Source organism: Quercus lobata, chromosome 1 (genome assembly GCF_001633185.2).
Source record: "Quercus lobata isolate SW786 chromosome 1, ValleyOak3.0 Primary Assembly, whole genome shotgun sequence".
NCBI classification, from domain to species: domain Eukaryota; kingdom Viridiplantae; phylum Streptophyta; class Magnoliopsida; order Fagales; family Fagaceae; genus Quercus; species Quercus lobata.
The window spans coordinates 24,285,346-24,309,491 of record NC_044904.1 but is presented as its reverse complement, the minus strand read 5'-3'; the positions used below and the strand labels follow the sequence as shown (position 1 = coordinate 24,309,491).

Below are 24,146 nucleotides of genomic sequence, written 5' to 3'. Positions count from 1 at the left end.
GGAAAATTAAGAGTTTATTTATAAACAACTTATTTAGGTTGTGTTTGGGTTTATTTATGAATAGCTTATTTAGGTTGTCTTTAGCATAAATTAAAAAGTTAGCTTATTTTTTACCATTTAACTTATTTTTACTATTATTTATAGGTTTCACAGCATTTTTTAGTACTATTCATATGTTCCACTATTCTATTTCAACTAACTTTTTACTTTTTTTTTTTATAGGTGCTAACTTTTTACTTTTATTTACAATATTTTTAGCTAAAACTGAAATTTTTTTGCTGAAAGCACTGTAAATAAAACTAAGGGTTTGTTTGGTTTGAGGAGTGGAAAAGTGAGAGGATAGAAAATGGTGGGAGGATGAAAAAGTATGAGGATATAAATGATTTTAATTTTTCTCCTTTTTGTTTGGTTGGGAGTGGAAAAATGAAAGGATGGAAAAAGTGAGTTTGTATAAATTTACTTATATATCCTTATTAAAAAATTATAGCTAATTAAAACAAAACAAAAAAAAAAGTGACAAACAACCAAAAAAAAAAAATCACCCAAATTATTAAAAAATAAAAATCATGTCTAGTTTAAAACAAAGAAAAAAAAAAGGCAACGCATAGGAAATCCAATAAAATAAAAAAAAGCCAACATCCAACCCAAAAAAAGAAAAGAAAAAAAAGGGATTTGGATGGATTGCACATGAGCATTTTTATCTATTAAGTAGCCTCATTTTCTCTTTTCAATTTTCTCTTCAATTTGAGGAGAAAAATTTTTGGTGAATCAGGAGAGAAAACACTTAGGCCCCACCATTTATTTTCCTTCGTCCCCATCAACCAAACACACTCTAAAAAGTTTTCCTTTCCATTTTCTCTCCAAAGTTTTCCATCCACCCTATTTCACTTCCAAACAAACACACTCTAAGGGTTCGTTTGGTTGGAGGGGTAAAAAAGTGGAATGACAGAAAATTAGTAGGGAGATGGAAAAGTGGAAGGATAGAAAAGATTTAGGTTATCTTTGGTAACAGATTTTGTTTTCTATATTTAAAAACTTGTTTTTGGCAATATAAAGAAAAAACAATTTTCTTGTATTTTTTAAAATTAAAAACATGTTTGGTTAGTTGAAATTTAAAAATAATTTTTTGAAAAACAAATAAAAAATACTAAAATACGTTATTATTAGGATTTGAACTCTAATACTAATTTATTAAATGAGACAGATTCATTAAATCAAATGTGTGTTTTCTTTAACTTTTGAAAACTAGAAACTAAAAATAACTTTTTATATGTTTTCAGTTTCCTTCACAGATTGAGTTTTGATAACAGTTTTTATTTTCTGTCCATTTTGAGTTGCCAAATAAGTTTTTTAGTTTTAAAAATAAAATTTTTTTTTTGAAAATAGAAAATAAGGAGAAAAAACAATTACCAAACATACTCTTAGTTTTCCCTCGTGTGTGTTTGGTTGGAGGAGTAGAAAAGTGGAAGGATAAAAAACTCTTTTGTTTGGTTGAAAATAAAAGTGGGAGGATAGAAAATGTAGTTTATATAAATTAATTATTATACCCTTGTTACATAATATGTAAAAAATAGATTTATTTGTACTCATTAAATAATATAAAATTTACCACATTATACATATAAATTTTTATTATTATTTTTATTATTATAATGTAAAAATTACAATAATGTACATTTAATTGGGTAAAAGATTTTGTAACCAGGGTATTCCTATATTCACCATTCAACTAGTGAATATAACGTGGGCAACAAATAAGCTAAGCAATTCAACTTGGCAAAACTTATAAATCAAAACTCGCACTAATAATTTAATTGGGCAACAAGAAACAATAGATTAATGAGGAATATAATGAGGACAAGAAACAATAGAATGAGGAATATAATCAGGTCACGTTGCTGTGCTGATTAAACAAGGAGAGAGAGAGAGAGAGAGACAGAGAGAGAGAGAGAGAGAGAGAGAGAGAGAACCTGAAGTAGTTCATGTTGCTGTGCTATGAAGGTGCTAAGAAAGTGATAAAGATGAAGAGGCAAAAGTAATCAGGTCACAGGTGAGATGAATAAAGTGAGGGTATTTGTGTAAAGTTCATCATTCAGTACTTTTTCCTCCCCATCTTCCTCCCAAATTGGGAGGATAATAAAATGTGGGCCTGGAGGGAAAATTTTTCTCCCCATTTTCTGTCTCTCTTGTTTTCTCTCCTGAATCAAACAGTGAAAAATACCATTTTTCATCCTATTTTTGTCCCCCTAAACAGTACCAAAAAGTACAATGAAACTTATGAATAGTAACAAAAATAAACTAAATAGTAAAAGAAACTGTCCAATATACAAAAATAAACTAAATAGTAAAAGAAACTGTCCAATATAAACTATCCCAAACCCAACGTTAGAATACGTATCTAATATATATTTCAACTGATAATCCACTTTTTGCTATTGCCAAAAGGCACAAGTAATAGTTTTTCTATTGAATAGTTATATATATCTTTTATTGAAGAAAAAAAAAAAGTTATATACCCCTTTGCAACAAAGCTTTTCATATATAGCCTTAGTTGGTCGTTGGGCTTGAGAGATGTGCTGAAGCAATGAAATATAATTGGAGGATTGATGTGGCATTTAGGGGGCCAAATTTTACCGCTGAAGGTCGCATAGCAAAAGACCGAAATCGGGAAGTGTATTGCAATATATTTTGGTTGACAATTTTCCCAATTTAAGAAAAAGAGGAAGTCCTTCAGCCCGAATCATCTATCCTATCTACCTCAAAGATATGGTCTGACAAATTCGAGAGAGGTCCCAAGGCAATTACAAAATAAGGCCCATAATGTAAGAGAATGGGCTAGTCTATTTGCAAACATAATACACATAATTTTTTAAAATTAATCTTCTAATATTTTGACTATGTTTTTACTGAATCAAGAATCACATCTAAATTGACATTTGAAGGACAAATTTGAGTAGAGAGAAGGGGAATAGATATCCCTACCCTTACCCTCTATCTACTCCCTCTCCCTCTCCCTCTCCCTCCAAACATAGTGGAAAGATGTTACGGTGTCAAGAACTATCCTAGCCATAGATCACCTAATGTTTGCTAATGGCTTCATGTTGTCTTGTGGTTATATGAGGAGATTGAATGTGTAGCTAATTGTGAGAATAAGTATTGTTCCTAGTAGGGACAAGAAGTGAATCAATCTAAGTTGAGTATTTTTGCATCGAAGAATGCGAGGCTTATATTATACATGCTAAATGGAGTTGTAGGAAAATGTCCTTGGAATCAAAAAACTTTTGTTACTTGTTATTTCTCACTAGGTGAAAACCATATGACTTCACTTTCTTAAAAGAAAAACTTGAAGCAAGACTTGGTACCTAGAACATAAAATGCTTGTCACGGGCAGGGAAAGCCACTCTAACTAGATATGTAGGTCAAGCTCTACCTTTGTTGTCAATGGGTGGGTTTGGATTCAACGTTTGCTGAATCCTGCGTCCACGTTTTTCCCTTTTTTTTTTCTTTTTTTTTTCACTTTCTCGCATTTAAGGAGAGACAGATTTTACTGTTCAGAGACAATTTTCACTGTTCATGTACTGTTTCGTCACTGTTTACATACTGTAGCAGCACTATTCATGCATTTAAAAATATTAAAAATGAGTCCCACGGTACTTTTCACACATTTAAAAATTATTTTGCTACAGTGTTTTCAATTTTCAGTTTTCAGTTTCAGCAACAATAAGTTCAATCCAAATAGACCCAATGTCTATTTTTGGAGCTCCTAAGAAAGTTCACAAATAAGTTGGACAACGGTATATGCATGACATTGAAAAATTGGCAAGCATTATGCGGTCTATCCAAAACATGGCGGTCTAGGCTTCAAACACTTGAAAAAAATATGTGAATGATGCTCTTCTTGCTAAGGTAAACCAAAAATGTGTGTGAAAGTGTTATCTGCTAATTATGATGGGCTAGAGTTAATTTAAGGATAATACTATAATAGGCATAGATCCATGTCTTGGATTTGGAGGAACGAAAAGATGTAGAAATTGAGAAAGTAATATGTTATTTGTTACAATTCTACTGACACAACATTTATCACAATCTGTTAAAATGGTAGAATGTTTGTGATATATAATCACTTTCACTTTTCACATCGACCCACCAAATTTTATTCATCAATCACTTTCACAAGTTGTGACAACAATTCTAAGAAATGACCAGTACATTAGTAAGTGGCAAGATCCTTGGGTCCCAAAGCCATATTAGGTTGATTCATAGCATAATCGACATATAAAGTAGAACATCAGAGAATAAATGTAAGGGTGATAAGAAACTGTGGAGCAGATTATGGAAATGTAAAATGTTGGTGCAAACACAATAATAATGGAAATAATACACAAAGAGAAACTGAATAATACTTTTTGAATATTATTGATGTAAAAAAAGGAAATACACAACACTATTTGGACTGAGGCGCGGCACTCGCTCTCTTTAAGGAGATTTAAGCCCTTGGTTGGCTAAACTTTGTAACCGGTGCAGACCTTCTCTAACTTGTCCCCCTCAGGATACAACAGCCCAACAAGTGTACCTCCACTCTTCACCTCCCCCTTGCGCACGTATCTAGCCCAATATCTGAGACAATTCATGTTAGCCCATTAATCACCACAATTAAAAAGAATAAAATAGTCTCTCTCCTTTTCAATGTGGGATTAAACATTTTTACAACTCCTCATCTTCCATATTCACTCCCACATTTTACATTTATGTTGTAATATTTATTCATTTTAATTATTTAATATTAAAATGCCCCAACATAAACTACATGGAGAAGTTTTTTTTTTTCCTTGAGAAGAAAACTACATAAGAGTTTGAAAATGCTTTTACGGTGAATTGCTTCTAGTGTGTTTCCTCTAACAAGTATAATTGCAAGTCTGCAACAGATTAAATTAGAAGATGGAGGTTGTGGTATGTGTTGGATGGAAATAGAGACATTTTTTTTATATGTCCCATGGCCATGAGGGTTTGATTTGGTTTAATGTGAGTAGGATTGTTCACAAAACCGCTCAGACTGCACCTAAACTGACGAAAACTGCTCACAAATTAAAGTAACTTTGCAATTCAATGTTAAAAAAACCGTACAAAATCATACTGCACCACACCCATATAATATATATTATATGAACTATGTGTTTTCGACTAATTAAGTATATATTATATATTAAAATTGCACTGCACCTATTAATATATATTTTTTATTTCATATGAAATATATATAGTAAATATATTGTAGGGTCACGTTTTTCAGGCCAAGCCCAATATGCATGGGACCTTAAACCAGTGAGCCCGATACAATGAATTTGTAGAGAGTGGGCCAAAAAGCTGGGCTTTAGAGTATGGACAGCGGTCGTCACGGTGTTCTTTACGTTACATTGAGACGGGCTGGGTTCATCTGAGAGGACTGATCCTCGGCCCGGCCTGGGAAGCCCTTTTTTTTTGGGCCTCTGGTGTGTTGGGGGGTCTTTGCCCCCCCAACCTCTCTATCTCTCTTTACTCCCTTTTTATAGTAATTTTCTTCCTCCTGAATGGGATCCCTAGGGTAAGTACTTGTCCCATCAGCCATTCCTTCCAGTTGTTGGAAATGGTTGTAAGGACAGAGAAGTATGGCCGTGTCAGGCATAAGGCACTGAATGCAATAATGGCAGCCTTTCCTTTAGATACTTTCGTTGTCCTTTTCTGTTTTAGTACTTTTCCTGCTCCATGGGGTGATAGGGAGTGTCACTACCAATGGCAGGTTGCCTCCTTCATCCTCGGCTACACCGTGCTGAGGAAGGTTCTCCCCATGGCTGAGGAGGGGCTTTTCCTCCCCGTGACCGAGGAGGGATTTTTCCCTTAGGCTGGGCCTTTGGCCCAATGTAGACATCGACATGGTCCTACTGGTCTTTTACCCCCCACATATATATTTAATAGATTTAGCATATATTAAATATATTTAGTATATATTTAATATATATATATATATATATGAAAACCGACCAAATTGCATCACATTAGTGGGTTCCAATTAGCTCAACTAGTAAAATATCTAATGATTGAATAAGAGATCTGGGGTTCAATTTCCGCCAACACCAAAAACCGATTGGTATCTTGGTCTGATGATAAAGAGTTATCATTAAAGCGGACACCATGTGTTGAAACTTTCTCAAAAAAAAAAAAATGCATCACATCACACCACACGATAACCAATTGTGGCAGGCCTTTTTATGTTGTTGGGCTTTAATCCCTCTTGTTGCACTACGGCTCATAGATCTGAGGTAAGAGAGTTGGGACTGGCCTAAATGAGACTACACTTTAAGCCAACCTGCACGCAAGTTGGGCCATCCCAATATAGACGTATTCTGGCAAAAGCACTGTGGGCTGGGCATATGGTACGGGCATGGTAGAAATAAATCAATAATTGTTACAGATGTTATAGCAAGAATATACTATGACAAAATAACTAGAATACTAAACAAAATGAATAAGACTAACGCCAATAAGGAAAGTTTCTAATAAAGTTACGGTAGAATAATATAACAAGTGGAAATAAAACTACGACAAACAACTTAGTAACTAAACAGTAAACTAGTCACCCAATAAGCACAAATAGCAAAAAAGAAAACTTGTCTACTAGAAAAGTAAGCTTAGCTTTTCAGCAGAAGCGAATCCAAAAAGAGAGCCAATTGCCAACGTGAGTAACCTCAGGAAAGGTTTCTGCCATAGAAGTTACGTATTTTGGAAAAATGACCTAAATAGTTTGAATTTCAATTCTCAACCCCTCAGAGAGTGGGTCTGTCAAGAGGGAGATAAAAATGTAGTCTATTGATGCATGCCTCTATTTCTACCACTTATATATCTCTATGATTTCTTGTATATTCTTCATTTTTCTCTATTCTTTCTACTTTTCGTTCCTTTCGTTTCTCCCTATCTTTTTCTTTTTTTTTTTTCCTTTTTTTCCTCCTCCTCGCCTTCCTTCTTCTGCCTTACTATTCACAACAACCCCCTTTTATACTATCTGCCATGGTGGGATTTACCATTTTTACCCCTCAACTACTTTTGGCTCCTTATGGGTGTCCTTCCAAGACTACCCACTAGCCTGCTGGCTGCTTAGCCACTACCATTACTCTGAATGTGTTGGTTGCACCACTCTTCATTCCCAGACAAAATTACTTGTCTTATTTCTTACCTCTCTTTGTTTTTCAATTCCCTCATCCGAATAAGGATTAAGCCTTTTCATTACCTACCTCTATGGCACGCATCAAGTGGTCCCAACCCATATTTACCTCTTTTGGGTGAGATGCCATCCAGTAGGACATCTCTCCTAAGGAAACTTAAGCGGAAACCCCAGAATAGACTCTTTTTTTCTCCTCACCACCAAACCACACCCTCTGAAAGCCTTGACTCGTGGCCTACCTCTCATGTATTGGTTGGGTACAAGTAGATGGTGCCCTGGCCCTTTGTGCATGCTCCACTCCCTCTGAATTTGTTTCTTTCTGGCTTTCACACCATTTCTGCTACCTCCGTGTTGGTTTGATTTAGCTGTATGTGTTGGTTGGTGTTTATCTTTTGTGGCGTGAATGATGTGTGGGCTTTTGGGCTCATATTCTGTCTTTCATCCCTTCTTGGACTGGGCGTTGCTAGGGCAAAAAGCCCCCATCTTCATGCCAAGCCTGTGTTTTCCTTTTCTATGTCCGTGGGCCTTTTGACTATTGATCCTACCATATCACTTCATCATGCCTGCTATAGTTTTACCTCTCTTTTTCATTTCTTGTTCCCCGTGGGCTTGTGGATTGATACTCTTGCCGTGTCAGCCCACTTCTTCATCAATCTTTTACTCAGGGCTTCCTTGGCCCACTTTCCACATCTTTACCTCATTTGGGTTTTGTTGGCCAACATTCCTGCTGTGTCAACCCATTCCACTACCTTATTCGTTGGGCTTCCTCAGCCCATTTACCTCTTTTACTCCCATGAGCTTTTTGCTAAATTATTTGGGCTTCCTCAGCCCAATTACTACATCTCTATCTCTTATTACTTTTCGGGCTTATTGGCCTTCAAGCTAACCCATTGAGTTTACTAATTCATTTATTGGGCTTCCCTGACCCATTTACTTCCTATTTACCTCTTATTATTCTCATGGGCTTACTATTTCATTCATTGGGCTTCCTTAGCCCATTTACTTCTTCCTTACCTCTTTTTATTCTTATGGGCCTGCTGACCATCAATCCTATCATTTCAGCCTACTAAGCTTGTTTCCTTATTCCTTTTATCGTTTTCCCTTCCTCGCCTTCTCTATTGTTAGGCTTCTTCTACTGTTGGGCCCTTTGTCAAAAGAATGGCCATCAACACCAATTTATTAAAATACGGTGCTGTGCTAAATATAACCCAAAACTGCACTGTGAATACTTCTAAATGTGGGAGCTTAAATGAGACCAAATTCAAGTAGATTTAGATAGAGAATTAATATGTCTAAATGTAGATTGACTTATGATGAAATAATTAGGTGGCATTTGGTATGAGGGAATCCACATTACCCCCAGCATCCAAATTTCTTAGAATGTGATGTCTTGCAATCTAGATGCCTTGGATGTAACTATTCTCATGTTTGGTTTATTCATAGGAATCTTAAAGGAATTATTTATTTTTCCCGTATTATTCTTAAATTTATAAACCCAATATCATTTTTTTTAATCTTCCTCTAAATAAATAATAACAAATAAAATATAAAATATAAATTAAGATAAATTCATTAAAACTATAGTCTAACATTTCAAAATGACATGTATAATACAAAAATAACTATTTAAATTCTTATTTTTTTATGAAAATCACAACATCATGTTTTGTTAATAAATATAAATATTTTATTTCATTTTAGCAAATAACCAATTCCAAATATATAGGAGATATAAATATTGCATTTTATTTTAGCATTTATATTGTTGTTGCGAGAAGAGATAAAAATAAAGAAATATATATTGATGATTTGTTTTATGTTTTATCTCCATTGGCTAAATAATAAGTGAAAAATTGTAAAATTGTCAATTTATAACAAATGTAGTTTTTTTAAGCTTAAAAACCTAAATACTTACTTGTTTTAAAGGAAATCCACATCCCTAAAAGAATGGGGTTAAGTAGGAAACTGAATATTTTTAGCATTTGATTTCTTTGTGTGATTTGAAAATAAACATAAGAAACTTTTAACATTTTTTAAAATCCTAAAACATTCTCTCTTAACAATCGCCACCAACTTTTTGTACCAAAGTAGTTGTTTATCATATTGGCAGCTGTAGCACTGTTTGATGTGCTGTGAAAGTTAGAAATGACATGTTATTTAATAACGTACAAATTGACCCAGGTTTGATTCTTCACAGGAGTTCAGGTAGCTTTATCAGAGTATTATCAAATAATGAAGAAATCAGAGATGAAGATTCAAAAGCCACTACAGCAAGGGTGGGACTGCCCCCCGTTTATGAAAGCTCTTTACATGCAGTGCGAATGACATGGAAGTGGCTAGGAAAGAGAGGTTCTTTATGTTATCATCGAGATTTTAGAATATGCATAGGAAGTGTTTGATGCTATCTTATTATTAATTCTTAGTTTAGTTAGGAGTTGAACTAGAAGAAGTGTCCACTCACGTTGAGATGATGCATTTTCAGTTCAGCAAAGAAATTGAAAGCATATCAAACCAATTCAATTGTTTGTATTATTTAACTACACAAATACATCAAGCCAAGAAGAAAAATTAAAAAGAAAAAAAAGTGCAAATAATCAAAAACAAAACAAAAAGTTCAGGGGAAGAAAGGAAACTATATTACACAAGTTTAGTAGATCCTCCCCCAACCCCAAAGTACAGAGGGAGCATCTACAAGTAAAACGATGCAACTAAGAGATGGAGAATCTTCTCCTCCTAGGCTTGGTAATATCCACCGCATCTTCAATATTAGACGTGTCCTTAGACCCACTCTTGAATGGATTCAGCTTTCCCAGCTTCTTAGAAACCGAGGAGAAGAACGTTTTTTTGGTACTGGACCCATTAACCTTGGTAGCGGAAGTAGATGATGATGTCCCTGGAACTTGAACATTATTATTGTTCTTGTTCACCTGCATGTCCGAAATGTACATCTTCATCTTCAACAGCTCTGTACGCAAGGCCTCGTTCTCTTTGATCAGTGAAACGTCAGCCTGCAATTGCTTCCTCGTTGTTATCGCATTATCTGGCGTCCTGTTGTTACTTTCCTCCACGCCACTCCTGAGCTTCAGCTGATCGTAGTATAATGCATGGAGAACTATCTGCACAGGCAACCGCTTGTTCTGCGAGGCGTGGACTCTGGCTTCGTAGGATAGCTTCAGCGGGTCCATCACGCTGCACACTTTCTCTCTCTCTATCTCGTCCAGGTTTGGATGCGCCTGCAAAAGTTAGGCCATCAATTTAGATAAATGGAGTGTAGACCCAAGCACCGACAAAGATAACAATGTCGTTTTGGAAGTTAGTAAAATATAAATGCGCTAAAGGAGTTCTCTCCCACAGTAGCCTCTTTCCGCTTCTTGATTCGGGATGTCAAGAATTTTTGCAGATTTGCAGAGTACTTTCATAATATTAGTTTTTCTCATATTTGTAGAAATGGATATTTTGTAACTCACAATTTTGGTAGACATGGACATCGTCTCATAATTTCTCTTACATGGATGGAAGATGTCTCACAGCAAGATTCAATTGTTTTACAAGCTAATTTGGCATCTGTTTCTTAATAATACTTCTATAGGTTTCATTCTAACAAAAAAAAAAGTCACTTAAATTGTCAAATTAATCCTTAAATTTAATTTTTTTGATGATTTAGTTTATTTTGTAAAAATGAGTTAATAATATTAATACGATCCTTTTTTGATGAACAATATTAATATGATCCTTGGTCCAAATTTATTATCAAATAACATTGTTTAATCATTCTTTCTCTTAATTAAATACTTTACTAAAAATATTCATGAAATATGTCATTTAAAAAATAGGAAAAATATTTTCTTCTGTTTAATTTTTTTTTTAATTCAATCCAAATATAAGACAAGTGACATTAAAAAATTTAATAGTCTTAGAAAAATAATGTAAATAATATAAGATTAAATAAAAATTAGAAGAAATTGAAGAATATAAAAACCTTAAATCGCTTCTTTTGTTAACAAAGTTTGACTCATTTTGACCAAATGAACAAAATAATAATAATTTTAACCACTAATTTGGTAGGGATTAAATTGACTTAAATAAATTAATTGTGATTACCTTTAGATAAATATCGACCGCACGATAAAGATCATCGTCGGCTTTTCTAGCTCCTTTGGGTACGAGATTAGCGATGCCGTTGAACTTGGAGATACTGAGTTCACCGTAGGTTGCGACTTCGCCTAGATATGCGTCGACGGTCTTAGACACTCTGTGCATCGAACTCGAACACGTTTCTCTGAAATCGCCGACGCTAAACACTGCCATAGTTTTCTCTTTCTCTACAAAACCAGAGACGATTTTCCTAACGCTATCTAAGTCAAACAGTCTCTCTCCGTCGTAGGTAAACGACAAAACCAGAAGGTCATCAACGGTCACATGTTCCAGAATCGCTGAGATCCGATTCTCGAGCTCGCTCTTGCAACTGCTCGAAGCTTTGAGGAAAATCGCGGATCGGAGAAGGCAGCAGAGGAAGTGGATAGGGAAAGCCGCTTTTTCGGAGGGTAAGAGAGATACGATGGAGTTCAGAAGCTCACGTTGTTGGATTCTGAGCTTAGGGTTGCTTTGATCCGAGATCTTGGTTCCATTTCCAGAGTGGTCTCGTACTAGATCTCGTAGTGATCTCTCTGTGTATGTTATCAGAGCGCTCGCTAGAGTAAACGATTTCGCTCCACGTTGTTTCATTGCGTTGATGATGTTTCCGAAGAAATCGATGTCCAAGATCGATAGCTCCTCTGTCCACCAATTCGGCGGTGATCGACTAGGAAAGTTCGACTCATTACACGCCTAATTTAACAAAAATATATACATAGTTAGGTGTTCGAAGAGTTCTGGATAATCTCGTTAATAAAAAAAAAGTGTTACGGATCGATTAGTTTTATACCTTAGCACTGATAAAGTCGATGCATCTTTGGACAATTTTGAGGTTTTTGGCTAAGGGGAGAAGATCCTCGCAAGATTTGAAGACAACAATGGCGCCGGAGAGGCTCGCAAAGGCGACCTGCGAGAGGAAATCTTCGGTGCGGCCAGCGAGGTTGTTGTCGCAGTATTTATCGTTCATTTGTAGGTACTCTGCAGCGCAACGAAGAGCTGCAACGTTGTGGACTGTGATTTCGAAGTTGACACTGTAACAAAACTTGGCTGCTTTCTCAAAGATCTCAGGGCCTCCGGGAATTTCAGAGAGATTGATCCTCGTTAATTCAGGTTCTTTTGACTCCATTATCAGTTTTCTTATGTAGTTGCTCTTAGCCACCAGCATAAACTGCCACAACCACGTACACAATTAACAGCTTCAAATCAATAATTCTCTATCAGAAGAGAGAGAGAGAGAGAGAGAGAGAGAGAGAGAGAGAGAGAGAGAAGGGTTTTCAGACCTTATGAAGAGAAAACTTTGCTTCACCAACTTCAACTACAACATCTGGAGGAATTTCTTGAGAGAAAACCCTGCGAACATTTGCTTGTTTTTGGTTAGAAATTGAGAGAGAGAGAGAGAGATCAGATCATAATAATCTTTGTTTATCTATTTATAGAGAGATTGAATACCATTGGCCGGTTCTCTCCATGGCCATTGACAGCCTCCTGTTGCTAGTAACAGAGGCAGCCATGATTGCTATTGAAGAGTAAGAGAGACTCAGATAACGGTAGAATCTCTCTTGGGTTATATAGAGAATTTTGTATGTCTTTATTTTTTGTGTGACTTAGTCTGGTCACTGGTGTTACTTTCTAATCCTCTTTTATCTTACGTGTAACTTGCTTTTTGGATAGTTTTCTCTTTTCTTCACTTTCTGCTGATTAGATTGACCATTCTGCCCCCAAATCAATTCCACGTCGTTCCAACCAAACGACAGCTAAAAAATTAAGTTCCTGTCAGCTCCGCTACTTTCTTAGCTCAAGTGAATTTACCCTTTTTTTTTTTTTTTTTTTTGACACAACCCAATTTTTTTCTTGACAATAAAGAGTGCTTTTCGAATTTTAACAAGAGGATGGAATAATAGATTAATAATCGATTCTCCAACACCCAAAATTCGAATACAGTTCCTTAGGTATGGACCTATAGTATTCTAGCAACCCCAATAATGTGTTTGGATGAACGTTTTGATCTAGGTGGGATTTCTTTTGTTTATATTAATAAAAATGTTATATTCAAATTTTTGGGGATTTTTGGAGTTAGAATTTTCAAGCATCTATACCTGAATTTAAATTTCAATCCACCACAGGTCTTTGTACTATCATCATTTTTGTCATTATTATTGTCGTTGTTATCACCGCCACCATTCACAACAACAACAACAACAACAAAAAAAAAATTTAGGTAGTCTTGGAGTACTACTCTTGGCTCTCACAAAGTGGGTGGTCCAACCATGGAGCTCACTCATTTTGTGCGATCTAGGAGCAATGTTCTGGGACTACCTAAGTATTGTCCACCATTCAATAGTCATTATAATCATTTTTACTGCCACCACTACTATCACTAATCACTACTAACACCAAATGCTGCCACCACCATTATCATCACCGCCCGCAACATTTATATGATAACACAACCATTGTCATTGATGTTATCTATACTATCTATAAGAGGACTCTCCTTTTTGAACTGAACTTTTATGTGGTTCAAAAATACCTTCATAAATGAAGGGTAGCTTCTCTTAAAAATATAATTATAAATGTCAAATAACAAATTTCATTTTAAATTAAAAAAAATCCTTAAATTTAAGATTTTTTACCTTCACATTCATCTTTTTATTCCCTAAAACTTACCCTCTAAGTTTCACTAATATTCATTTAAGTCATCTAACATTACTTTCATTATTTTAATCCTCTAAGTTTCAAGTTTATTTAATTAAAGTCTCTCCGTCAATTTCCATTAAAATTAGCCTTCATATTTTTTAGAAAAATGTCAAAATTTTAAATTTTTTGATGCATTGAACTCATATAAAGCACCTTTTTTTTTTTTAGTTTAAGTGCCAAATTATGATTTCAATAAAAATTTAGATTGTTAAATCCTTATTACAAGCATCAAAAAATTTTTTTTTGAAAATTTGACGCTAATTAAATTACTTTTCACCAAATTTTAGTGATAAAACGTGTGTAAATAATATAATATAATATCAATCACGCATAGACAAATATGCAAGTGGTGTGTCAAAGCTTGCAACCATAAAATAACTGTTTATTAACTGTCCCACTAACAAAGCCACTCCCAAAGTGATCATTAGCGGAGGATAAAAGGGAGATTTTGCCAACACGGGTTGTTTTTTAAGAGAGTTTGGAAGTTAATGTAGTAGTTACCAACGTAACATGCATGGAAAACATTGTCAATGATGGGGACTTGTGCTTGAAGACCTCGAGGTTAGGACCTAGTCTAAATAGATGTCTCTGGCTCTCAGCCACTAAAAAACAAGTGGCTATGACTTTTCCTGGAAACAGCTTTCCAGCTACGAAAGAATAAAACCTTTGGCCGGAATTACTCCACGTCATCTGGTACCCTAAATTTACAGGCAACGTTGGGTCTCACTCTCACAGACGACTGACTTGGTTTTCGTTGCATAATTGTATCGGAGATTGGATAAACAAACAGGGTGGCCCACTTGAATCATTTTGCTATCTAAATCAGCGAATTCCATAACAACATGTGTCATCTTCTTTCACGTTTCGCACTCCTATTGACGGAACAGATATCCGCCAAAATTAAACCAATAATAGCTAATACTGTGCTCGCGACGTGGGATGGAAAATAGACTTGAAAATGAACCCATATTTTGTGTGCGTCGGGGGAAGCAATATGAAAATTATAAACTATTTTATACTTATTTTTGTAATTATTTATAAGTTTTATGATATTTTTTGATATTATTTATCAATTTTATTATACTATATTAATTTTATAGTACTTTCAGTAATAAGTTTTCAGTTTCAATAAAATAAGCAGTATCTAAATAGACTATTTATATTGATTAATGAGTCGCTTGTATTTTTAAAAATAATTATAATTATATAATTCAAATGATACTATTTTTTTAGAAGAGATTTAAATTATATATAATATATAATACTAGCTTATACTTTTTTTAAACCATACATTTTTAAAATATATAATGATTTCTCATTATATATATATAGTATATATATGATTTATAATTTTATTTGTTTTAAACTTTTCGATTTTTGTACCTAATAATTCACTTACCACAAAAATTAAAAACTTAGATATACACATGACAAAAAATTAAACTCCAATTTAAATTCATGTACACTGGCAGAAAATTAAACTCTAATAAAAATCTAATTTAGAATCTAAATTGGATTTTAATTGGAGTCTAATTTTCTAGCATGTGTACATCTAAGTTTTTAGTTTTTAGATTTGGATTCTTTAATTTTTACATTCAATAATTTACTTAGCAAAAAATTAAAAATTAAATGAAACACATGATGCAAAATTGAAAATTCAATTAAAATCTAATTGGATTTTCTCTAATATTTGACTATTAATATATATAAAGATAACTCAAACTTAGTCCAAAAAGGCAAAAATACATAGTTTGTTTATATTTATTTAAGGATAAATTGCAAACTACAATTCTAAAGTTGGAAAGCGTTTGAATTTTACACCATGAAATTTCATAATTTAAATTTTATTCTTTGAAATTCTATTATGTTTGCATCAGTAGTCTTTCCATCCATCTTTTTCCTTAAATACCACAAAAACTTGTCATGCGTGTTTAGTTTGTTCAATAATTAAATAATTAAAAATGACATGACATGGATGAACTAATAACGCGTGTGGTAAGTTTATGTGATACTTAACGAAAAATATAAATGGAGGGGTCGGTTGTTGATGCAAATGGAACATAACTTTAAAGGTAAAATCTAGATTCTGAAATTTAAAGGTGTAAAATCCAAATATCCCAAAATTTTAGGGATGTAGTTTGCAATTTAGTATTTATTTAATTAATAAACAGATCAAACACAAACATATTATAAATCATCTTTTTAAGTTTGGTATTTTACTTTATGCTCTACTGATCACAATTTTTCATGTATTTATAAGTATGCAATTTGAGATATTATATATATATATATATATAATTTTTTTTCAAAAAAATATTTACAATTTTTCATCTTTTTATATGTACAAATATAAAATATATTTATACAAATTTGATTTTTTTATTTTTTTATTTTATAATTCAATAGTTAGAGATAATGGATTTGAATCTCAAACATCTTCGTTAAAAATACATGGTGTCCATTGAATTGCAAACTCTTGGTTATATAGATCTAATATCGAATTGTCTAAATATGCAAACTATTCTATAAGACATCAAATTATTATTTATTTATTGCTAAATATAAAGAGTTGATTTACAAGTAAAATTTTGTGTGGGATTTGTTTTTATATGTAAAATAAGGTTAATGAATCTAACTTTTTTATTAGTAAATAAATTAAAGCATTATTTTGTCTTGCTAACTCTAATAATATAATCTCAAATATAATTTTTAATTAATAATTATTGTAGTATTAACATGTGAGGGTGAGAAACTTAAGTTTAGGTGTGTAGTTCATATTGGGAAAGAATGAGTTAATCAAATAGTTTGAAAAGAAACTTAAGCTTATTCGACAAGAAAATGATGCAAGCTTGAATGTGTAATCTATATTTGTAATGAGCTCAAACTCAATTCTTATTTAAAATCAAGTTAAATGAACTAATTATGAACTTTAATAATTGAAAAGTAAAGATTAATATGAAGAATTATATATAAAATTTAAAGAAAGTATTTCAACAAAATAATTAAATCAAATTTAAAAAAAAAAGTAGAAATAAGAGAATAAATATTACTTTAAGTTACATGATGAATGCACATTGAGTAAGACCAAGTTTTTATAATAAAGGATGCTAAGATTATAATAGATTGTAAAATAGTTTAATATAAATAATGAATTTCCTTTTAAATTCCTTTTAAGTAATGTAATTGAATTTAATAGAAATAGTTTTTTTTTTTTTAATTTATAAAATTTTTATCTAATTTTCACATAAAATAAACTATTTTAATAATTTGAATGTACTTGTAATGAGTCACATGACGAAATTATGTCGTACAACTTTATAATGAGTCACACAACATGTACGACTCAACTTTTATCATTAAAACAAAATATTGTGAAAGATATTAATATAGCATAAAACAAATGAAACTTTTTTTATTTTTTGATAGAGACTTTTTTTTCTTTATTTTTTACAAACTCTTAGTAGTAATATTGTAATAAAAATAATATTTTTCAAACCTAGTAATATATAGTTTTCACTTAGAGCAACTATGTTTACTATTTTAATCTACATATAGTGCGCTACATGTCATAAGGAGAAAAAAACTGAAAAAAAAAAAATTATAATAAAAAAGAGGACGTGTACTTGTTGCCACCACAATGTGTAGGATACAATTTGATTATATGGTATTTAATACGTTGACTGTACAAAAGACCCATTCTACTAACAGACGAGCAATAACATTGGAATCTCTCGTATATGTGACGAATGAGGTAGATGCCTGTATGAGTTTTTGAATCTTGCTAGATTGATCTTAGGTTTTTCAATCTTTGAATCACGTTGTTTCTTGTATTTGTATTGTGTTGTAAGATCACTTGTAGTAGTAGAGTTAAAAAGCTAAAAAGCTATTTTAGCTCTACCAAAACACAAAAAAACCCATACAGTAGTGGAGCTAAACTTATTTTTTTTTAACTTCATTGATACAGTGCACATCTATATATATATATATATATATATATATATATTCCCTACCCAGTTGTGTGTGTGGTTGTGATGGTTGTGTGTAGTGGATATATTATTTTATTGTAATAGATATCTTATTTTATTGTGATGTTTATATTATCTTAATGTGTTGAAAGCTAAAATAGATCTACTGCTGCAGCATGTGTATAGGTAAATAGATAAAGTAACTTTTGTGGTACCAAATAGCTAAAATTTTAATTTCATTGTTGTGGATGCTCTAAGCTGGTTGTTCAATAAATGTATGATAATTCATTTAAAAAAAGAAAAGAAAAGGGATTTAGGATTTTTGGTTGGATTGGTGTCACATTGTTTTCAGCAACAGGTCAAGTTTCCATTTATTGCATATTTGAGAAAAAATCAGTTTTCTTTGAAAAGAAAATGAGTGATATGACATGAAAGTGAATGATTATTCTGGGTATTAGCATTTAGTATTAGTGTTTGACTTTTAATTTTTATGTATAGTTTTTTAAAATTTCATTTTTTTTCCTTTTTTTTCATTTTTTTATTTTATTTTTCTAAGTATAAGTATATTTTAACAAAGTTTTAGCAAATTTTTTTTAACAAAAGTTAGATAAACCGTTCCAAACTATCTCTTTTTTATTTATATTTTTTTGGGTTTGCTTGGTAAGCATATAATTCTATCTCAAACATGGAATATTCCCCTACACCAAAACCTGAAAATAACTCCAAGGATCAGGCCAGTCAGGATTTCATTGAAAGCAGCTGCATGAGGATGAGAATTTGGAGACAAATGCAAATTGTTAAGAGGTGATGGAGATGGTTTGGTTTCAAGTCTATTGTGTGTGGGGATCGCATGCAAATTGCAAAAGTTGTGGTGGTGGTGGTGTCAAACAAGAAAGATATTGGGCCCGTGTAGCAGCCATGTTCGATTGGTAAGTGATGAGAAGAAAGGTTGGTCTACACCTACTTCCTCCATGCCCTCCTATAACCAAAATTGTGGACTGGAATTAAACGTAACAAAACTCTGCCATTGAGGTCACATCCATTTCGAAGATTGTAGCGTCTCCTTGTCTTGGTGGGACTTGGGAGGTTGGCCCGGTGGGCTTTCATATTAGGATTCATATCACATTTTTGTCTTTTTTTTCTCTTGAGGTTTTTTCCTATTTTGACTTTAAGCTCGGCATTTTGGCCCAAACCCAACCCAAAACAATCTCATCACCACGCCTATCCACTGTAGACAGTAGTTAAACAATATCAATTTTAAAAAAATAAAAATCTAATCTTGTGCACACCCGCACAAGCACACACCAAAGTGGCTGATTTGGCCTATCTGATCGTCGTCGTAGTTGCTCTCAGCGAGAAAGAGAGGCTGTTGTTGAGATTAGGCATAGTGGTGGTCAATCTTGGCCATGAATGGGCGATTCTTGGCCATTAGGCGGGTGATTCTATCATATATAGCGGTTGTAGCGTATGAGGTGAACCCACTTTGGGACTGAAAGAGTGAAGAAAGAATTACGATTGACAAATTTTGAGAATTTTGCTCAAACAAAATGGTCGCATACAAAACCCACAATTGAAAAATACAAGCAAACTTTTCACTTTGATATTTTTTACGTGTACTAAACAGAATCGATTGAGTGAAATAGTAGATAGATTAACTGTAATCTAAAAAATTATGCTGAAAAAACGAGCCAAACAAAATGTTTTCTATTCCTAATAGCTAGTAATAACTATCCTAACAGAGTTTTAAAGTTCAAGGTATGTTTGGAACTAGAGAAGAGGAAAGGAGAAGAGAATAGAGAAGAAGGTGGTTGGAATATATGTCCAAACATAAAGTTATATCTATTCACAAGTAACCTTTTAAGTTGTGCACCTTTATTGGTAACTTGTCCTTATTTGTAAATATTGAATCATATTTTGTTTTTTTACTAACTTTTTGCACACATAATTATTATTATTATTTTTTTTAAGATTTGCTATATGTAGAATTTTGTCTTAGTTGTATCATGTAATGATTTACATGCAACTTTTGTGTTGGGCCTTTTTGCGCCTTTGGGCTGAGCTGCCTTTTGCTACACTGTGGCCCAAGTATTCTGGGTAGGAGAGTCAGGACCGATCCAATTACAACTCACCTTGGTCCGACTTATGCATAAACTATGCCCCTGTTTGCTGAAACTTTGGTCACATGCCCATGGCAAGCGAAACTACTACAAAAGAGTTATGGTAGACAAATAAAATGAGACAATAATAAAGGCAACACACTTACTGCTAGATGTATCGAAACTATTGCAAAAGAGTTACGGCAGATAAATACAATGGGACAATAATAAAGGCAACACACTTACTGTTAGACGTACCAAAACTATTGCAAAAGAGTTACGGTAGATAAATATAATAAAACAATAATAAAAGATGCGCACTTACTGCCAGGCAAAACAAATAAGAGATCCTAAATTAAAATAAGGAAAAGAACGATATAGCAACAAGGAACACGTTATAAGTGAAATTACAAAGACAAGAAAGGGAAAAAATAACGATAAGCAACGAAATCAAAGAAGGAAAAGGTTAGTCTGCCGTGTTCAGTTGTGTTAAGGGACTAATACCAAGGAGGAAACCACTTCCTTAATGTGGGTGACCTCGCAGGAGGATTCTGCTGTATAAATTATCCACTTTGAGAGAACAGACCTGAATGGCTTCTACCCAAACAAATCTTTTGTCCTCAACAGAGGGTAGGCTTTTAGAGGTAGAGAAGGGATTAGCCTGTTGGTGCATGCCTACCATTCCACACTTTCTATTTCTCTTCCTAATTCTCTTTTTCATTTTTCTCCATTTTGTTACTTTAATTCTTTCCCCCTTTTTTCCTTCTTTCTTAGTGCTTACTCATGTAGTGTTATGGTGATGGTGATACTGTAATTCTCTTCTAGTGGTTGCTACTGTTGCGATGATGATACTGTGCACGGCGAGAGCCCTTTATATACTGCCTGTAGTGACTGGTTTTTACCATTTTACCCTTTAACTACTTTTGTCTGGATTTAGGAGTCCTTCCTGACGATCCACTGGTTTGTCAGCTGTCCAACTACCACCACTTACCTGTGTTGGCTGTGCCACTACCCATTACCAGACAAAGAAAACTGTTTTATTTGCTTGTTCATCGTGACATTCTTTCTTGCTATCCCTCATGGCATGCGCCTAATGGTTCCCTCTCATCCTTCCTTTTTTTGGGTGATATGTCATCCCAGCAAGACATTTCCCCCAAAAGAGTTTGAGTGGGAACTCCATAATAGGCTTTCCCTTCTCCCCACCACTAAACCATACCTTCTTTTAGCTCTGACCTATGACCCACCACTCATATATTGGCTGGGTACAAGTTGGTGGTGCTTGGGCTTTGTGCGTGCTCTACTTCCATGTATGTCCAAAGCTTGTATGTTGCTCATGCGTTTGTCGTGGACTGGAGGTTCATCTGTGCGTTTTGTTGCTCTTGACCTCTTATGGCATGAATTGTTTTCTGATTCTCCCTTCTTCATGGCTTGCTTCCTCTAAAGGCCGGGCCTTTCTTGATTGTGGGCTTTTCTCCCTTTTAGCCCACTATTTGCTCTTTTCGTTGGCTTGCTAGTATTCCTGCTATGCCATTATATTATTCCTGCTGCAGCGCTATTTGATCCATGCTTGTTAGGCTTTTTTCATATACTCTTTACTCAATTGGTTACAATGACCCAATATGGTCATTGGGTTCATACTCATGCTACTTTGGGCTTTCTTGACCCATTACATTGCTTGTGGGCTCCTTTGGCCCATTTCTTTCACCTTGAGCATCCTCGACCCATTTGCTTTCCTTGGGCATTCTCAACCCGTTTTCTAATTCTGCATTCCCATAGGCTTTTATTAACTCTTTTGGGCTTCCTTGGGCCAAATACCATATCCTTCATCCTTGGGGTTCATGGGCTTTTCACAAACCCCTTACTTTCTTAATTTATTACTTCGGGCCTACTGTGGCCCATTCTTACTCTTCTACATCATATAACACCCATGAGTTTACTACTTCTTTCTCTAGGCTCATTTGGGCCCATTTGCTTTCCTTAAGGTCCATTTGTTTACTTTATGGACCTATGACCCATTATTCTTGCCAATCGGGTTTAAATGGGTTTTTTCTCTCAATCCTGCTAACTCTTTCTTGCCCATATTGCTCGACTTCTTCCTGCTATTGGGCTTTTCCCAAAATGAGCATCAACAACTTTTTAGCAAATTCACTCTTCAATTTGTTCTTTTTCCATTGTTTTTCCCTTTATTTTTCATATAGATAATTTAGTGTGGGTGACTAGGCATAGGTTTCAACCGATTCGGAAGTCATAACTATTTAGTTTCAATGCATATCCATATTTCTACCCCCAAAAAAAGACTGATTGGGTTAACCAACAGGCTTTGTGGAGTATGACAAAACAAACTAGGCCCATTCATAGTTTGCTTTTATTTTTCCTAACTTGATAATTGATATCACACCTACATTCTACAATAACCTTTTTTTTTTTTGGATAGACACGTCTACAATAAATTCTAAATACGGATACGAGGGGACCACGCTTTAGTGTAGTGGATGATATAAAATGTGCATAATTTAGCAAAAAATTTAAAAAGATATAAAATGTCCTTAATTAGGTGGATTAGGTCCCATCTTCCCCGGAAAAAATTGACTGATTGGCCTTAGCGTTGGCGCAAGAATGAGCAATCGCTCTTGTCAAAGTTTAATTTTCATAAGAAAGCTACTTTTTGGTAGATGATAATGATATTGATGTATACTAGATATACATACATATACATATATATATATATAAGAATTTAAAGATGATATAGAAATCATAGTTAGTAATATAGGGTATGTGTATAATACGATAAATGTATGTACATCTATAATTCGGTATCATTCAAGAAAATTGCATTTCAAAAAATCGGCAAAAACTATGGAAACAGAGGAAAAACATTCCGAAAAAACATTACGTGCATAGTATGTGTATAATACATTTACTTTTAAAAAATAAATAAACGTTTGTCATATAAATATTTTTTGAGATAAATAGAATAATATAGACTATTTTCACCAATTTAATTTGAAATAATTTAATTAATAATGAAAATTATTTCAATATTCATTAATAAAACTGTAAGGACACAATTCTCTGGCGGCCCAAGAAGGATGTTGGGCTCGCGCATGAAAGATCCCTCACAATATGATTTGTAGAGAGTGGGCTTGAAAAGCTAGCCGTTGGTCACGGGGTGATGTTCCGGGCTCGATTTTAGAGGGGTTCCAGTAAAAGAAAAGAGTTGGATTTGACCATTTAAGCCGTGAAGCGTGGCGTCCACTGTGATTGGGCTCCTCGGACTTGGTCCGAGGACCATTAAGGTCTTCCCAGGTTACCCGACGGCGGGTCCTTTTATGGTCTGCACATGTTATTAGGGTGTTTCCCCCTATGAAGTCTTTCTTTTTTGGAGATTGCCCTCCTCCATCAGATTCATTTGCATCTTCTTTTATACTAGCCTGCATTCGCTGTCCTTCGTCCACGTGTAGGGTCAATCTTTACAAAACTGACATTTGTCCCATCAGTCCAATCCCGGAATTGTTGGGGATGGTTGATAAAGCTGGAGAGTACGGCTCTGTCAGGGGCAGCGCATTGAATGGCAATGAGAGCAGCTGTCCCGGATATTCCTTGATTCTCTTTTAAGTTTGGCCCTATACCAGTTTTACCCTTCTTCTTCTGGTGGGGTTTTGGATCTGCCGAGGACTAAGTTGTCCTCGGCTACATCACAAAACTGTTAGGTGCTCTGTATTGTAGAGCTTGGGCCGTAGTTCTCCTTGGCTCGGGCCTTCGGACTCTCTAAGGGCGAATGGGCCTGGCCCATAAATTATTTGGGCCCCACAATAGCCCCTCAAAACCCTGCTATCCGACTTCTGGGTTGGAAAGGAGGGTTTTGGTAAACCCGGGCCTTTAGTATGGCTTATTTAGTTCAGCCCCGCATTAATGTGGGCGGTTTTCCACCTGTCCAGGAAGTTAGCCGGTCTTCAAGGAGCTCCCTTTAATCTGCTCGTGATCTACTCCTGCCGCTTGGCTGTCCCAGACGCGCCCTTAATGACTCCCCTTTACGAGGCTCATTTATGTCCGGCGACT

General features: G+C 34.3%; 1 protein-coding gene across 1 annotated transcript; it reads right to left on the bottom strand.

Annotated features, from left to right (window-relative positions):
- Positions 1-9,690: 9,690 nt before the first annotated feature.
- On the bottom strand, positions 9,691-12,917 carry LOC115984369 (root phototropism protein 2). Its single transcript, XM_031107402.1, has 5 exons — positions 12,779-12,917; positions 12,610-12,679; positions 12,120-12,497; positions 11,297-12,022; positions 9,691-10,428 (listed from the first exon to the last, which is right to left on the bottom strand). Exons 1-5 carry the CDS (start codon positions 12,838-12,840, stop codon positions 9,904-9,906), a joined length of 1,761 nt encoding a protein of 586 aa, XP_030963262.1. The 5' UTR covers positions 12,841-12,917; the 3' UTR covers positions 9,691-9,903.
- Between the last annotated feature and the right edge of the window lie 11,229 nt (positions 12,918-24,146).